At 39.3% G+C, this 14,613-nt stretch overlaps 1 protein-coding gene across 1 annotated transcript in view; it reads right to left on the minus strand.

Moving 5' to 3' along the window:
* Positions 1-14,613, minus strand: part of LOC306846221 (dual specificity protein phosphatase 22-B) — a 16,289-nt gene continuing 1,676 nt past the window's right edge. The window contains exons 2-7 of the mRNA XM_079379392.1: positions 11,282-11,315; positions 11,114-11,196; positions 7,858-7,907; positions 2,729-2,803; positions 1,615-1,786; positions 1-869 (exon numbers count right to left, since the gene is read on the minus strand). Of these exons, the coding sequence (XP_079235518.1) occupies positions 744-869; positions 1,615-1,786; positions 2,729-2,803; positions 7,858-7,907; positions 11,114-11,196; positions 11,282-11,315 (540 nt within the window). The 3' untranslated portion in view covers positions 1-743. The remainder of the gene's footprint in view (positions 870-1,614; positions 1,787-2,728; positions 2,804-7,857; positions 7,908-11,113; positions 11,197-11,281; positions 11,316-14,613) is intronic.

Genomic DNA, 14,613 nt, shown 5'->3' on the forward strand with positions numbered 1-14,613 from the left:
AGTATGTTAAAAGCACATTTTATTTCATATATTCATGGTGTCCCAAAATAGCACAGTTGAGTACACTTAGATGATTTTAAGAAATACTAAAGAATACATTTTAGTATATTAAGTACATTAGTGTGTGAAAATAAAGCACTTTAAGTACATTATGGAAGTGCACCTTTCGTTCACCTGGGTTCTACCTTATTTTTTATTCTTTAAACATTTCTATTCTTTTTTTATGTTTGACATTAAAACAGTTCTTCAGTTGATCCAGCAAGTCTTGAAGAAATTTCTGTCACTATTTACTAAGTTTCTTTCTCCTTTTGAACACAAAAGTAGATATTTTGAAGAATGTTGATATCTGAACATTTGCTGGTAGCCACTGACTTTTTTTTAATTTTTATAAATACTATGGCAGTCAATGGCTACCAGTAAGTGTTTGGTTACCAGCATTCTTCAGAATATTCATTTTTGGCTGAACTGTCCCTTTAAGAAAAAAATAAATAAATAGAAAGCCAGAGATTATAGTACAAATCCGTTTTTATAATATAACTGTAAAGACTGAACAACAAAATGCAAATTAGCTTTAAACGTCACATCAGTAGTAAACATTAAAACAATGCCTTATTTACAAAAAGTGTCCATAAGTTATTAAACAGTGCTGTGCCATAGCAAACACAATCGCTGTGTCGCATGATGATGTTTCTAATCCCAGATATCAGTCATAAGGACACGACAGGAATGGTCTGTGTGATCTCTCAGTTGTGCTGAAAGTCGTGGTCCTCCGGCGGCGAGGAGCTGGAGATCTGTGCCAGCAGGTTACGAACCTCCTTCTCATCACTGAAGGGGTTTTCCTTATACTCCTCCTTCAGCCACTCTCTGAACTGAACACAAATCAAACATTATGATAAAGTTGAGTGGGTCTTCAAGCAGAATTCTGATTATTAGCTGTATTCATATTTCTAGAAATAAAGTTTCATAGTCTCTAAATGAAATCTCACTATATCAGACTATATGAGCCATAAAAGCCTGACAGATCAATTATGGCACTCAACAAAAACACATATGCAAACTTTAGATTTTAAAATAATATGTTGTTTAAAAGTTTAATAAACTGAAAAAATGACTATTATTATATCTGTGACCCTGCAGCACAACAGCAGTCATGAGTAGCACAGGTATATCTGTAGCAATAGACAACAATACATTGTATGGATCAAAATTATACATTTCTCTTTTATGACAAAAACCATTAGGATATTAAGATCATGTTCCATGAAGATATTTTGTAAATTTCCTACTGTAAATATATCAAAACTTCATTTTTGATTAGTAATATGCATTGCTAAGAACTTCATTTGAACAACTTTAAAGGTGATTTTCTCAATATTTAGATTTTTTTGCTCCCTCAGATTCCAGATTTTCAAATAATTGTATCTCGGTCAAATAAACCTTACATCAATGCAAAGCTTATATATTCGGCTGTCAGGTGATGATTTTGAAAATGTGACCCTTCTGACTGGTTTTGTGGTCCAGGGTCACATATGTCATGGGTTATTCAGAAGGGCCGCTGCCAGGTTTGTGAAGATAGTGCCACACTATTTCAGTCATAAAGTGAGGAGGAATCACCTGCTGTAGCTGGCTGGTCTCAAACTCCTGCAGCTGGTTCTGGAAGCCCATGTTGGGTGAAGCACAAGGTCGGGCCACCTTCACCGCAGTCAGAGCCTCCTCCCATCCCAGAGAGGTGACGGTCATGAGGTACGCCACCACCAGAGTCACGCTGCGTGACACGCCAGCCAAACTGCAGAACACCAGACCAGAGCGTTTCATAATGCCATTCTAACATCACAGGCCAATGAGATTCGCTCATGCTGTTTGCTCATACTGTAGGTTAGTGATCAGAAAGAGCTCCTATAGTGAAAAATAAATATACTAAAATGTATTTAAAATACATTTCATGCTACAAATTCATTTACATATATTAATAAAAATATCTTGCAATTGTACTTTTTGTACACTAAACTGGTATCTGTAAAGTCTAATCAATTGGAACGACTAATTTTCTATTTAATGTACTTTAATTGTGTGGAAGTAGTGCTGAGGTTCACCTAAAGATATACTGAAGTATAGTTGATTGTGTTAAAGTGGAACTATTGCAAGTGTGCTTCAGGTATTATTCAAAGATCATACTCTCCTCATCAATACTGACATTAAAACACATTTTAGGCTTAATATTAATTGTTCACTGTGCACAAGTAGCACACAAAATCAAGTTTAATTACAATTTTTATATCAGTAAGTTTCATGTTAATAGATTTGAACTATAGTTAGTATGAGATAAAAGTATTTTAAATATTTTACTTTTTTACTAGGGTAAGCCTACGCATTCAACGAAGTCACAGGAGGAAGAACGTGAGATTTCAGAGAAATACTACAGCTCTCGTGATGTTTTTGAGAATGAAACGCTCGGCCCGCAGTGGTGTTATAGTCTCACATCAAACACAGGCTCATATTTACTGTTGTTTTGGGAAGTTCAAAAATAGCCCACCCCCTTGACACCTAGTTATCAGCTGTTCACATGATCACACTGGGCTCGATTAAGGCTGGTATCTGGGTTGAGTGCACATTTAGCTTCCTCTGAAATGTAGAGTCGTGTATCTTGGTGCATGCAATCATATTGAATACCTAACATCGGTTCATTTACAGATTCAACAGCTGGAGGACAAACGAACCCCTCACTTACCAGTGCACCAGACAGCCCTCGCCTTTCAGTCGCGACTCGTGCATGAACCGAATGCTCTTCTCAAAATGCTGAATGCTGTGGAGGGCAAAGAGACGATTATGTCAACTTCATGCATTTCTATAGAGTTTCGATGTGAAGGATGCTGTAATGAAGCATAACCAATTTTGTGTCAAATTCTGGGTATGATTTTTATATTGCGGGTCAAAATGACCATAATCGGATTCAATATAATTCACAAAAAATCATGTCAAGAAAGCACAGACACAAAAAAAATAATAAAATCAGGTAAAAACCATAAACCTTAAACATAAGTACTTCTCACACACATAATAACAAACATGAGAACATATTCTTTTTTACTTTTCCAAAAATATTAATATTATCAAAAGTATTGATTTTTTTATTTTTTTTATTTTTTATTTGCTTGAACTGATAAAAATGTATGCCTTCAGTGCAGTGGACATTTCTTCACATTAAAGGGGTCATATGATGCGATTTCAAGTTTTCCTTTCTCTTTGGAGTGTTACAAGCTGTTTGTGCATATATAAGATCCCTGAAGTTGCAAAGATTAAGGTCTCAAAACCAAAGAGATATTCTTTATAAAAGTTAAGGCACGACCACGCCCCCCTAAAACGGTATGTCTACATCACTGTGTGGGAAGATTTGCAAAATACCACCCAAATGTATTCACAATGAAAGAAGGCAGAACTATTATTCTTGCTGTAGTATTGTTCTGCACCATGTCCTGGAGACGCTGTGTTTGGTTGTGAAAGCGAAACTACTTTGTTTGGGCTTCCAAAAGAGGACACAACTAGAAATCAGTGGTTAAGTTATATTTACAACACTGTTCCAGAACAGCTCAACCCAAATATTAGAGTGTGTGCAGCGCATTTTACGGAGGACTATTTCCTGATCCTGGGAAAGCAGCCTACAATGCTGGCTGCTCAAAGGCTGTTTCTATATGTGGGGCAATTGAAACTTTGCAAGGACAGTCTGGTGCTTCTGACTCACAGCCTGTAAGTATGTTTTCTTATTTAAAGAATTTGCCACTGACGATTCAAACGCGAGTTTTGAGCAGTGTAGAGTAGTGCTTGTTGTTTGATGTTTCTCCGATCACAAATGCAGACATGGTAATATTTACGCAGCGCGATGCAACGCAACGTGTAAAAAGACATTATAAGTCATTATGATCAGTAATTATGTCCCCAATGGATGCAACAAATGCCTCGTTTATAATGGGTTTTATTGTGTTTGTGTCGTCGCGCCGGGACATGGCATCACAATACGGTAAGTGGGTGTAACATTTCCGTCAACATTTGGCCAATCACAAAACACTGGATAGCTGGCCAATCAGAGACTCCTCGCTTCTCAGAACGATGAGCTTTGTATCGATGCGTTTCAGAAAGGCGGAGCATAGAGGAGCAACAATAATGTACAGTATGTGGAAAATAATGTGTTTTTTTAACCTTAAACCTTGAAACACATTGCATTACACCAAATACACAAAATAATGTTCTTTTTAGCAACATCATATGACCCCTTTAAAGCATCTGCCAAATGCATAATTGTAAATGTCAATAGAGTAGCTAACAAAGTATACCCAAAAAAATGATAAAGAAAAAGTCTGTGCAGCTGCCGTTAACCTTCAAATTGCAGGTCAAACTGACCCACGAGCATCATAGTCATAATAAACATTTTGCATGCACATACCCACATCCCACAAAACTTTGCAGGCTTGCTCATAACCCCAAATGAGAAATAACAATAATAAAAAATCCTAGTTAAATAAAACTAAATAAAACAATTCTACTTTTTTTCCCCAACAACTCGATTTTGTACAAGGGATAATGCATGAATGTGATGGGTTTGTTTTGATATCTTGTTACCTAATGCATTGACATTCAGGCATTAAGTGTGGCTTACAAGGATAGCTCAGCCAAAAGAGAATGTCTAGAATGAACTGTTTTTGTTTTTACATTTATTCATTTAGCAGATGCTTTTATCCAAAGCGACTCACAAATGAGGAGGCAATCAAAATCAACAAAAGAGCAACAACATGCAAGTCTCTACGAACTTGTCTATAACAAGTCTCAGTTATCTTAACTGTTTTATTTTTAATTTTATAATAAATAAAAAGAAAATAAATAGATAAAATACAAAAAGAATAGAGAAGCTAGTGTTAGCTTTATTTTAAGAAAACAAGCAGTTAGTAAATGAAGAGAGTGTAAGTCTAAAAGGAGCAAGTTTTTTTATTTTTTAAGAATAGAATTAGAATAGAGAGTGCTAGAGTTAGAGGGTCAAATAAAGATGGAAGAGATTTTGCGGATTCTTGAATATGGCTAAGGACTCATTTTTAATATGAATGTCAGTGGGTTTCAAAACAACTTTCGCTGTATGGAAAAAAATATATTCAAAATGTCTTCTTTTGTGTTCCACAGAAGAGAAAAAAAGAACATCACACAGGTTTGGAACGACACAAGGGTGAGTAAACGATGACAGAATTTTCATTTCGGGGTGAATTATGCTGTTAATTGTACAAAAAAGGAGATTTGAGAGCCAGTGTAGTTGAGTTTAGGTCTTCATTCAGACTGCTGCTGACAGAGCCGTTCCTCCAGCGGTGGGAAGGTCGTAACCGGAGCAGTAAACACAGAATTACGAGACATCCTGTGTACATGATGTTTTCCAGATGCAGATTACTCCGCGGCCGGCCGCTCTACAACTCATAGCTTTTACAGCTTCACTATTTACTGCCTTCGCAGTTCCTGTCAAAAGTTTATTTAGGCTTGATGCTGATACTCAAACCAGCGCGGACTGAAATGCTCAAAATATTTCAGTGAGCTGAGCCAGTAGAACAGCGTTAAAACACTGGCTTAAATATACACTTATTAATTAGTCATTCTATCCTCTCATCTGCACACCGAATCTAATCATTAACACGTAAAGTCTGTTATTAAACATGTCTATGATTATGTTTGGGACTTGGGGGGAAGGGGTTGTTACATGAAAAATGCAAAGAAGGAAAATATAATGTTCATTGTTTTATTGTATGCTGCTATTATTCCTTCAATAATAATAATAATAATAAAAGTGTCTATGATGACTACAGTATATAAAGTACAAACATATCCTCACTCTTGTTTGGTGAACTCTTTTTTTTTTTTAGTTTATAAAGGTAAATTAAAGCCTAAATTAAATTGGTTTGTTATACAAAGTGACTGTGTCTCTTCAGAAGGCTTGGATTAAGTCACTTTACTTCAAATGGATTACTTTTACAATGTTTTTTTACTTTTTGAAACATGAACATTTTGGTTGCATGGACTTTCAATGGATGAGCAAAATTATCTTCGTTTATGTTTGAGGATGAATGAAAGTTTGATGGGTTTGGAACAACACGAGGATGAGTAAATGATGACTGAATGTTTATTTCTGGATGATGAACTATCGCTCTGACCCTTGTGTGTAAATACAGCCCTTGTGTTCTCCTTGTTTTAGTCAGGTGCTGTCCTCCTGTGTACTTTTGTGAAAATATCATTATTAAAACACTGCATTTGGATCATATTCTCCCTCATCTCTGAATTCTGTTACAGAACCAAGACCTAAACCTAGAACAAGGGGAACACAACAAACAATCAGAGGACACCGTAGTGGTTAAAGCTGATAAGGATTGCTAAGGAATGATCTAAACTACTGTTTCCAGGTTGCACAGATTTTCCCAATTTATATGTATAGGCACCAATCATGTGAAATCATAGATTTAAACTATTTTACATTTTAGACTGAAATGGTTTACATTTTAAACTATTTTAGACTGACAGGCAAGTTCGAAGATATTTTACAGCAAAGGGAAACTAGAAAATCAATCTACACTCTTAACAATAAAGGTTCTTTAATGATATGAACAACCTTTAACATCCATGCAACCAAAACATGTTCTTTATTGTGGAAAAAAAGGTTCTTTATTTCACTAAAATGTTCTTCACACTAGAGGTCTTCTTAGGTCTTCATGGGTGACTTAAAATAAATGTGCTTTTACCGAATAGACCCAATAAGATGGAATGCTTGTAAACTTGACTCGGGTCAGGAATAATGTAGGACCCAATAAGGCCTCTACTTCACACTAAGAAAAAAATGGTTCTTTTGATAACTGTTCACTGAACAGTTGTTTGAAGGACCCAGAATGTTTCTTCTATGAAAGTCCCCTTTGGTACCTGTATTGTTAAGAGTGCAGATTCACTATAGATATTTCCAGGACTTTTACAGGCTTTAAAATAACAATTGTAAAATCCCCTGATATTTACATGTTTTCCAAGGGAAAAAACATACACTACTAATCACTGACAATGTTAGGTTGACATCTGCCTGCTTAAACCTAATGGCTTGTGTGTGTGAATACATCCATACACACACACACACACACACACACACACAACTAAAATGGTTCCAAGAAATAAAACATTTTCGCATTTCTATTCCTATATTCTGCTTGCAAAAGCAAAAATACAGGTTTTTTTTACAGGTTTGAAACTGTCCAGATTGTGGCTGTCAAGAAATCCAGAAATCTGACTGTGGTTTCTTCTTAAAGCATGGCAGGTACAGCGGTGTTTCCTCCAGAACATCCATCCTTTTGACAGGACCAGGATGAGAAAGGGCTGGGCTGGTCCAGTTTGGTTAAAGAGGGTCAGTTTCACATTACGCATGGCTGGGTTTCGCAGGTTTGTAAGGGTGACAAGAGGGCTGATGGTAAAGGGGGGATAAAAATAAAGGCGTAGTGCGACCAAGCCATCACTTCAGAACCCAGCTCACGACTTCCTTCCTGCACCAAGACAGCCACAAGAGGAAGTGTGCATGCGTGTGTGTGTGTGTGTGTATGTGTGTGAATGCACGCGCGCTCAAGGGTATAACTAGATTGATACGGCATGAAAAACTAAATTCACAGAGTTAGAGTTAGAGAAGACTGAGGAAAAGGCGAGAGGGAACAGCATGCGTGAATGCAGAACTTATAAAGCGTTTGTTTATGAAAAGCCTTCACATCTTCATGTTGCCACAGTGACTCACACTGCCCACTGGCGGCCGAGAGAGATCGGATAGCTATTAGAGAACGAGCCGATCAGAAATGCATGCCTACTCACAGGTTTTGCGTGGGAGAATCTGCTGCTGGGATACAAAGATAAGTCATCTCCTGAAGAAACAGAGGAAAGACAGAGATGTGCTTTAATACGCCTCAAAATCACACGAGAGAGCAAAAAGTAAGAAACAGAGGGTAAACCTGTTGTTTCATGTCAAGACCTCATGCACACAATGTTCTGCTAAGTGTTCGTTTCATGGTAAACTCAAAACATGGCATGCATTTCCTTGTTTCATTTCATTCGTCTTCACAGGTCTTTGCACCATGCAAGAGCACAATGCATTCAGTAAATTTGTGCAGAAGGGCTCATTTTCCTGTAAGAGAAGCCCTTCGCTGAGAAAGTCTGCTTTAGTGTATCTGCAGATTCTCCTGAATCAAATTTCAGACTTTATAGGACCAACACAATTAATATTGCACGTCCACACAGAACAAATTCTTCACTTAATTAAACAGGCTGCAGCACATTCATCTGCAAAACAGTGTAATCGCAAGTTTAAAATTCTCAAGACATGTTTTATTAAATACTGTATATAATAGTAATATATCAGTACATAAGAATTAGACGTCAATCAATGCTGGATTTTGCTGATACAATGATATTTAAAGATTATTGTGCTGATTGTTGTAAAATCTATATATTGCATTTTAAATCTTGGCTTTCTGTGACAGGGACTATGCAAATTATATATATATATATATATATATATACACATATATATATATATATATATAAAGACTTTATGCATAATGTGGGGCATTTAATTATAAATAAGCCCAAAATACACAAGGACTTTTATTTTGAAATGTCTATGCTTTTCTACTTCCAGCTCCTCATTCAAACAGATGAGAGAGAAAGAATATGCACTTACCACCATCTACAATATATAAACAAAATATACTCATATATTCAATCATCTTATGACAGATTGACTGAGACGGTGAGCCTGTAGAATGCAAAACAGTGCGTTTTTGAAATGTAATAATCACATTAGGCTGTATCAAGGTTCTTCTTTTATCATCACCCAAATTTAAGACTTCTTAATATGATCATTAAGACTTTTTCTGCTGCTTCATTCATCAAAACAGAACTGAAGCCAAACCCCAAAGTGCAGCAATAAACTGCTTAAAAAAATTCACTGAACACTGTGTGTCTGTCACTGTGTTAAACTTGCAATCCTGACAAACTCTTTTTTTTACTTCATTATTTATCATGCTTCATAAAAGCCTGCACTGCAAAAAATAAATAAACAAATAAAAATAGTGTCACAAATCCGGTCTGTGGCCCTCCGCCCGATCTTCCATCGAACTCTTGCACCACACTACTGTTGCACGTCACCCACGGACTACAATTCCCATCATCTATTGCACTGACGACACACACACAGCTGACTGCACTAATCACACGCTCGCCTGAGAACTATTACACACACCATATAAAACACATTCAGTTCCTGATCTAGTTGCCGAGTATTGTTCTGCGTATAGCGCTCCCCTAGTGTTAGCTGCGATACGGAACCCATTTAGTTGTCTTTGTCTTGCCTTGCCTGTTTTCTCGTGTTTTGATTCTTGCCTGTGTTTTCTGAATAAACCCCTCGTCTTACCGTTTGGACTTTGTTTGCCCCTGCTTGGACTATTGCTCGTGTTCTCGGATTACCCCTCTTGTTTAAACCCTTTGGATATTGTTCGCTGATCGACGACCCACGCATGCCCTCGGAATACTCTTGTGTCTTGTCCTCAACATACAGTGGTGTGAAAAAGTGTTGGCCCCCTTCCTGATTTTTTATTTTTTTGCATGTTTGTCACAATTCAAAAACTGCATGTTGTGTTTACTTGTGTTTTCTTTGATTAATATTTAAATTAGTTTGATGATCTGAAACATTAAAGTGTGAAAAACATGCAAAAAAATAAAAAATCAGGAAGGGGGCCAAAACTTTTTCACACCACTGTATCTGTTAACTGATGCCTGTGTTTTGACCATGTCTGTTTAATAAAAGCTTGCACATGGATCCGTACGCCTCACGTCTCGTTGGCTCCGTTACAACTAGGCTGAAGCCTTCCACTACACAGCATAAAAGCTGTAACTTGGTACTGTTTTTTTCAATAGCTAGGACCCATTTCTCAATACTAAAGGTCACTTTTTTCAAAACTCTTCACACATTTCTCCTAACCAACTTTTAGTACAACAGGAAATATCACATTCAAAATGCACTAAAACTACCAGAACACTTCATGCCGTCTCAAATGAACTTATCTCAACACTTAATAACACCTTCTGTTAAATTTCTTCACATTATTGACACTATTTGAAGAGTTCAGATGCAAAAGCCTCTAAATGCCATCTGAAATTTTCTTCTAAAATTAGCATTTTTATCAGGCCCCTATATTTATGTTCAGTTATTTCACTTTCATTGCATAGAAAAGGAGTAAAGTTACTGAACCTAAACATAGCAGCCTGATAAAAATGATCATTTTATATGAAAATTTCAGATGGCATTTAGAGGCTTTCGCATCTGAACTCTTCAAAAAATGATCCTGAAGTTTCGCTTCTGTATATATGGGAATGAAATCTAATCTAAATGTTTTGATATTATTTCATTAGTTGGATTTGGAATATATTTCAATATGGTATTACTGTAGAAATGTTGCAAATTGCTGTCTTATTCAGTTTTGTATTATGTTAGGCTTTGAAATTAAGTTTTACAGTTTTGAAATAAATATGCAACTCTGTAGGTACATTGAGTTTTGCTTGTTTGAGTGAGAAAATAATTCATGCAATTGTAAAGATTGAATGGAATGCATTTTGTGCCAAAGCAATGTAAAATAGTCCACAGTTTAGTTGAAAAAGTGACCCAAGTATTGAGAAACTGTCTTAGAGACTATAAAAAACTGTAATATGGCAACTGAAATAATAATTGCATGTTTATTACACAGGCTAAGAACCACTCGTGTATCACTAGAAGACATGAACAGTGATTTTGGTCACTCTGCAATGCTTATCTTCACAGATTCATTGCAACATTTGCATTGCATAACAGTTTCTACAGGGAAGGTATTCAGGAGATCTGTTCACCAGCTCTTGCATGAATATCAGACAGATCAGCAAAACAAAAGCAGTCAAGCCGGCGATGCAGGGTGAGAATCATGTGCATGATATCAGTTAGTATAAAAGAGAGTAATAGAGATGAACCACTGAGAATGCATACACTGTGATCATCACATCAGAAAAGCTTCTCTATGTTGAAGAAATAATGTGTCTGTACCTGTAGAATGGGCGCAGCGGTGTCATGGATGGAGAGGATGTGTGTGATGTTGTTTCTGGCTAATTGCTCCCTGTCTCTGGCATCTGTAAGAACAAACCAACACGTTTATCATCTTACATGCACCTTATTAAAAATGGTGTTGTGGATTCTAGCGTTGGGCTTTCTTACCTTTGAAATTACCCAAGTACAGGTCTGGCAGAACCTGGAACGACACAGGCAGGCTCGTTCAGTCACAATCAAACCCAAATAACACCAAACTACAACTTAACACTCACGCAGTTTTCCTAAAATTGACAGATTTGTGCATTGCTTTCAAACATCAGTTCAAAACCGATATCATCTGAATTTGCTGCAACATCATGTTTTTGTAAAGCTGTTAAACAAGTGAATGATAAAACACACTGACATACTCTGGGACAAGAGACAGCTATACAATGAAGGCTTGAAAATGTGTTTATGCATATGGTATTTTTCATAAATGTCATGTTTGGGCACATCATCACATTTTTATTTAGACAAGTTGTCAAATAAATCTTATAAGTTTACATTCTTAATTTCTTGGCCAAACCAGTGGTTTGATATTTTTGTATGTTAGTTTTTAAACTTTTGAAGATCACTTTCCAGCAGTGCTGAGTAGTAACTGATTACATGTAATCTGGGTTGCGTTATCAAATTACTTGTAATTAGAGTATATTACATTTTGCAATGCTCGTAATTAGATTACAGTTACTTTTTTATGAATTACATGATTACATATTATTCACACCATGGCAGTAAATTATTCATAATTTATTGATTCTTCTTTTACTCTTTTACATTTTCCAAACCCGTTTGACGTTATAAATATTTACTTGAAATCTCTGAAGAAGTTAATATTTCAATAATTTAACACCCAGATGCATGTTTACAGCACAATCTTCTTGTATTTTCAGTGTGCAAGTGTTTAAATAATTAATATTATTTTACATTTTTATGATTAATTAATATTTAATTATTAGCTTTTTATCAACTCAAACACCCACTGCAGTTCTTATATTAAGGCCAGTTTGAGAAACCCTGGTGTAATGTAATGCTTAATAATGCATATTATGTTGATATAAAAAAAATTGAATGCTTTCTTTTCCTGAAACGTCGCTTTGGATAAAAGTGTCTGCTAAATTACTAAATGTAATGTTTGATGGCGAGTTTAAAACTATTTAGATTTTTTTTTTTAAAGTAATCTAAAAAGTCAGATTGCGTACCGCAAATACAGAAGCCACATCCTGCGTAAAGGAGGTACCATGTGGAGATTAGACATATGGACTGGTCAGGGGCAGTACTACATATGGAAGTCTCTGAGGTACACTCAGTCAGCGTGGAGAAACTCAGAGAAAAGAGATCCTCTGCACAGGGGAGAGTTTGCTCTTTTCCCAGTTTACCCGAAGCCCCAACCGCTGAGGTGGCTGAGCACCATGTCCCTGTGTTCGCACAACTGCGCTCGAGACTGGGCCAGTATGAGCCAGTCGTCGAGGTAGTTGAGAACGCGAATGCCTGCTTCTCTTAATGGAACAAGCGCTGCCTCCACGACCTTGGTGAAGACACGAGGCGACAGGGATAGCCTGAAGGGGAGGACCTTGTACTGATATGCTCGACCTTCGAACGCAAAACGGAGAAACGGAGGATCGAGACATGAAAGTACGCGTCCTTCAGGTCGATCGCTGCGAACCAATAGAAAGGACGGACGCATTGAAAGATGCGTTTCTGCATCAACATCCTGAACGGGAGCTTGTGAAGGGCCCGGTTCAGCCACCTGCCCTGGCGCTTCACGGGCTTGGCAGGGGTGGAGGTGGGCTAACTTGGTGGAGGCCACAGGAGGGTGCCCTCGGCGACGAGCAGACGGGGGGCTGCAGCCGGCGGTGGGGTGGAGACAGCAGCGGACCGCTGGGGCAGGATATGTCGAAACACCTATGTCTGCTTCTGTGCGGTGGAGAACTGTTGGGCAAAGCCCTCCCCAGCTTCGCCGAATAGGCCGGTCTGAGAGATCGGAGCGTCTAAGAAGCGCTGCTTGTCAGACTCCCTAATATCCGCCAAGGTCAGCCATAAGTGGTGCTCCTGGACTACGCCAACGTGGACATCGTCTGACCCAGGGCCCGCGCCGTGACTTTTGTTGCCCATAGGGCGAGGTCCGTCGCTGTGCGCAGTTCCTGCAACACCTGGGTCAGCACCACCCTCGTGCAACTGCTTTAACGCCTTGGCATGGTGGACTTGCAGGAGGGACATGGCATGCAGGGCGGAAGCGCCTGTCCAGCAGCACTGTAAGCCTTGGCTGTTAGAGCGGACGAGAACTTACAGGCCATGGACGGAAGGCGTGGATTACCCCTCCAGGCGGCAACGCAGAGCTGCATGGCAATAGCGCGCTCGACTGGGGGGATCTCCACATACCCTTGGGCCGCCCCACCATCGAGGGTGGTGAGGATGGAGGAGGCACTAGGCCTGTTTCGGGCAGAAAAAGGTGCCCTCCAAGACCTAGTCACCTCCTCATGCACCTCTGGGAAGAATGGAACCGGAGGCGGTTGCCGACTCTCGGCTTGCGCCCCCAGGAACCAAACGTCCAGCCTCGAGCATTCAGGAGAAGGAGGCCTCCAGTGCAGCCCGACGCTCTCAGCGGCCCGGGAAAGCATAGCAGTCAGTTCAGGATCTGACTCGGGCAACACCACTCTTCCTGACGGAGGCAGTGCAGCCGAATCGTCATCTCCAGAATGACATCCTGTCATCCGCTGGTGCTCCGAACAAGATGCTGGGCCCCATCCTGTCCGAGGACCCCACAAGCTCGTCTGGGAACACCAGATGGCGCGATGCGCTGGAGGAGTGAGAGGCCCGTGGAGACGAACTCAACGAGGAAGCTCTCACTGTGATCCTCAAGTCACCCTGACCATGAGCCGAAGTAGCCCTCCGAGAACCAGAGGAGCTAGAACGGGGCATGGCAAGGGGGATACCCCCCCCCGTTTGACGAGGAGCGCAGCATCGCGATGGTCATGTTCCCGCAATGAGAACATGACTTATCCATGAGTGCTGCTTCAGCGTGCTGAAAGCCCAAGCACGAGACACAGCGATCGTGACCATCAGATGAATCCAGGAAGCGACCACATCCAGAAACACACAAGCGGGAAGCCATCTTTAAAAAGATCTTTTAGATATTGCATTTTCAGAAATACTGTTTTAGAGAAGCGCTAAAGCGCCCAGGGGAGGTCACAACGCGACCGCAGAATGAAGAGCTGCAGCATGCCGTCAGAAGCAGCAGCACTGGACAGCAACCTCCACTGATGTGCCGTAACACCAACACTGTTGTTTGCTGTCTTGCAGACACTCTCGGGAGATTCGCGCTGAAGGCTTGGCTCCGAAACGAAAAGCTGATGTGCGTTTGCACGCGCTCTCCTTTTATACCCGCGCTGCGGGGCGGGGTGCGCATGGCGAAACACACGCCAACTGTCATTGGCTTGTTTTGTTAACACTCAAAGGTG

This window comes from Barbus barbus (assembly GCF_936440315.1).
Source record: "Barbus barbus genome assembly, chromosome: 26".
Classification (NCBI taxonomy): Eukaryota; Metazoa; Chordata; class Actinopteri; order Cypriniformes; family Cyprinidae; genus Barbus; species Barbus barbus.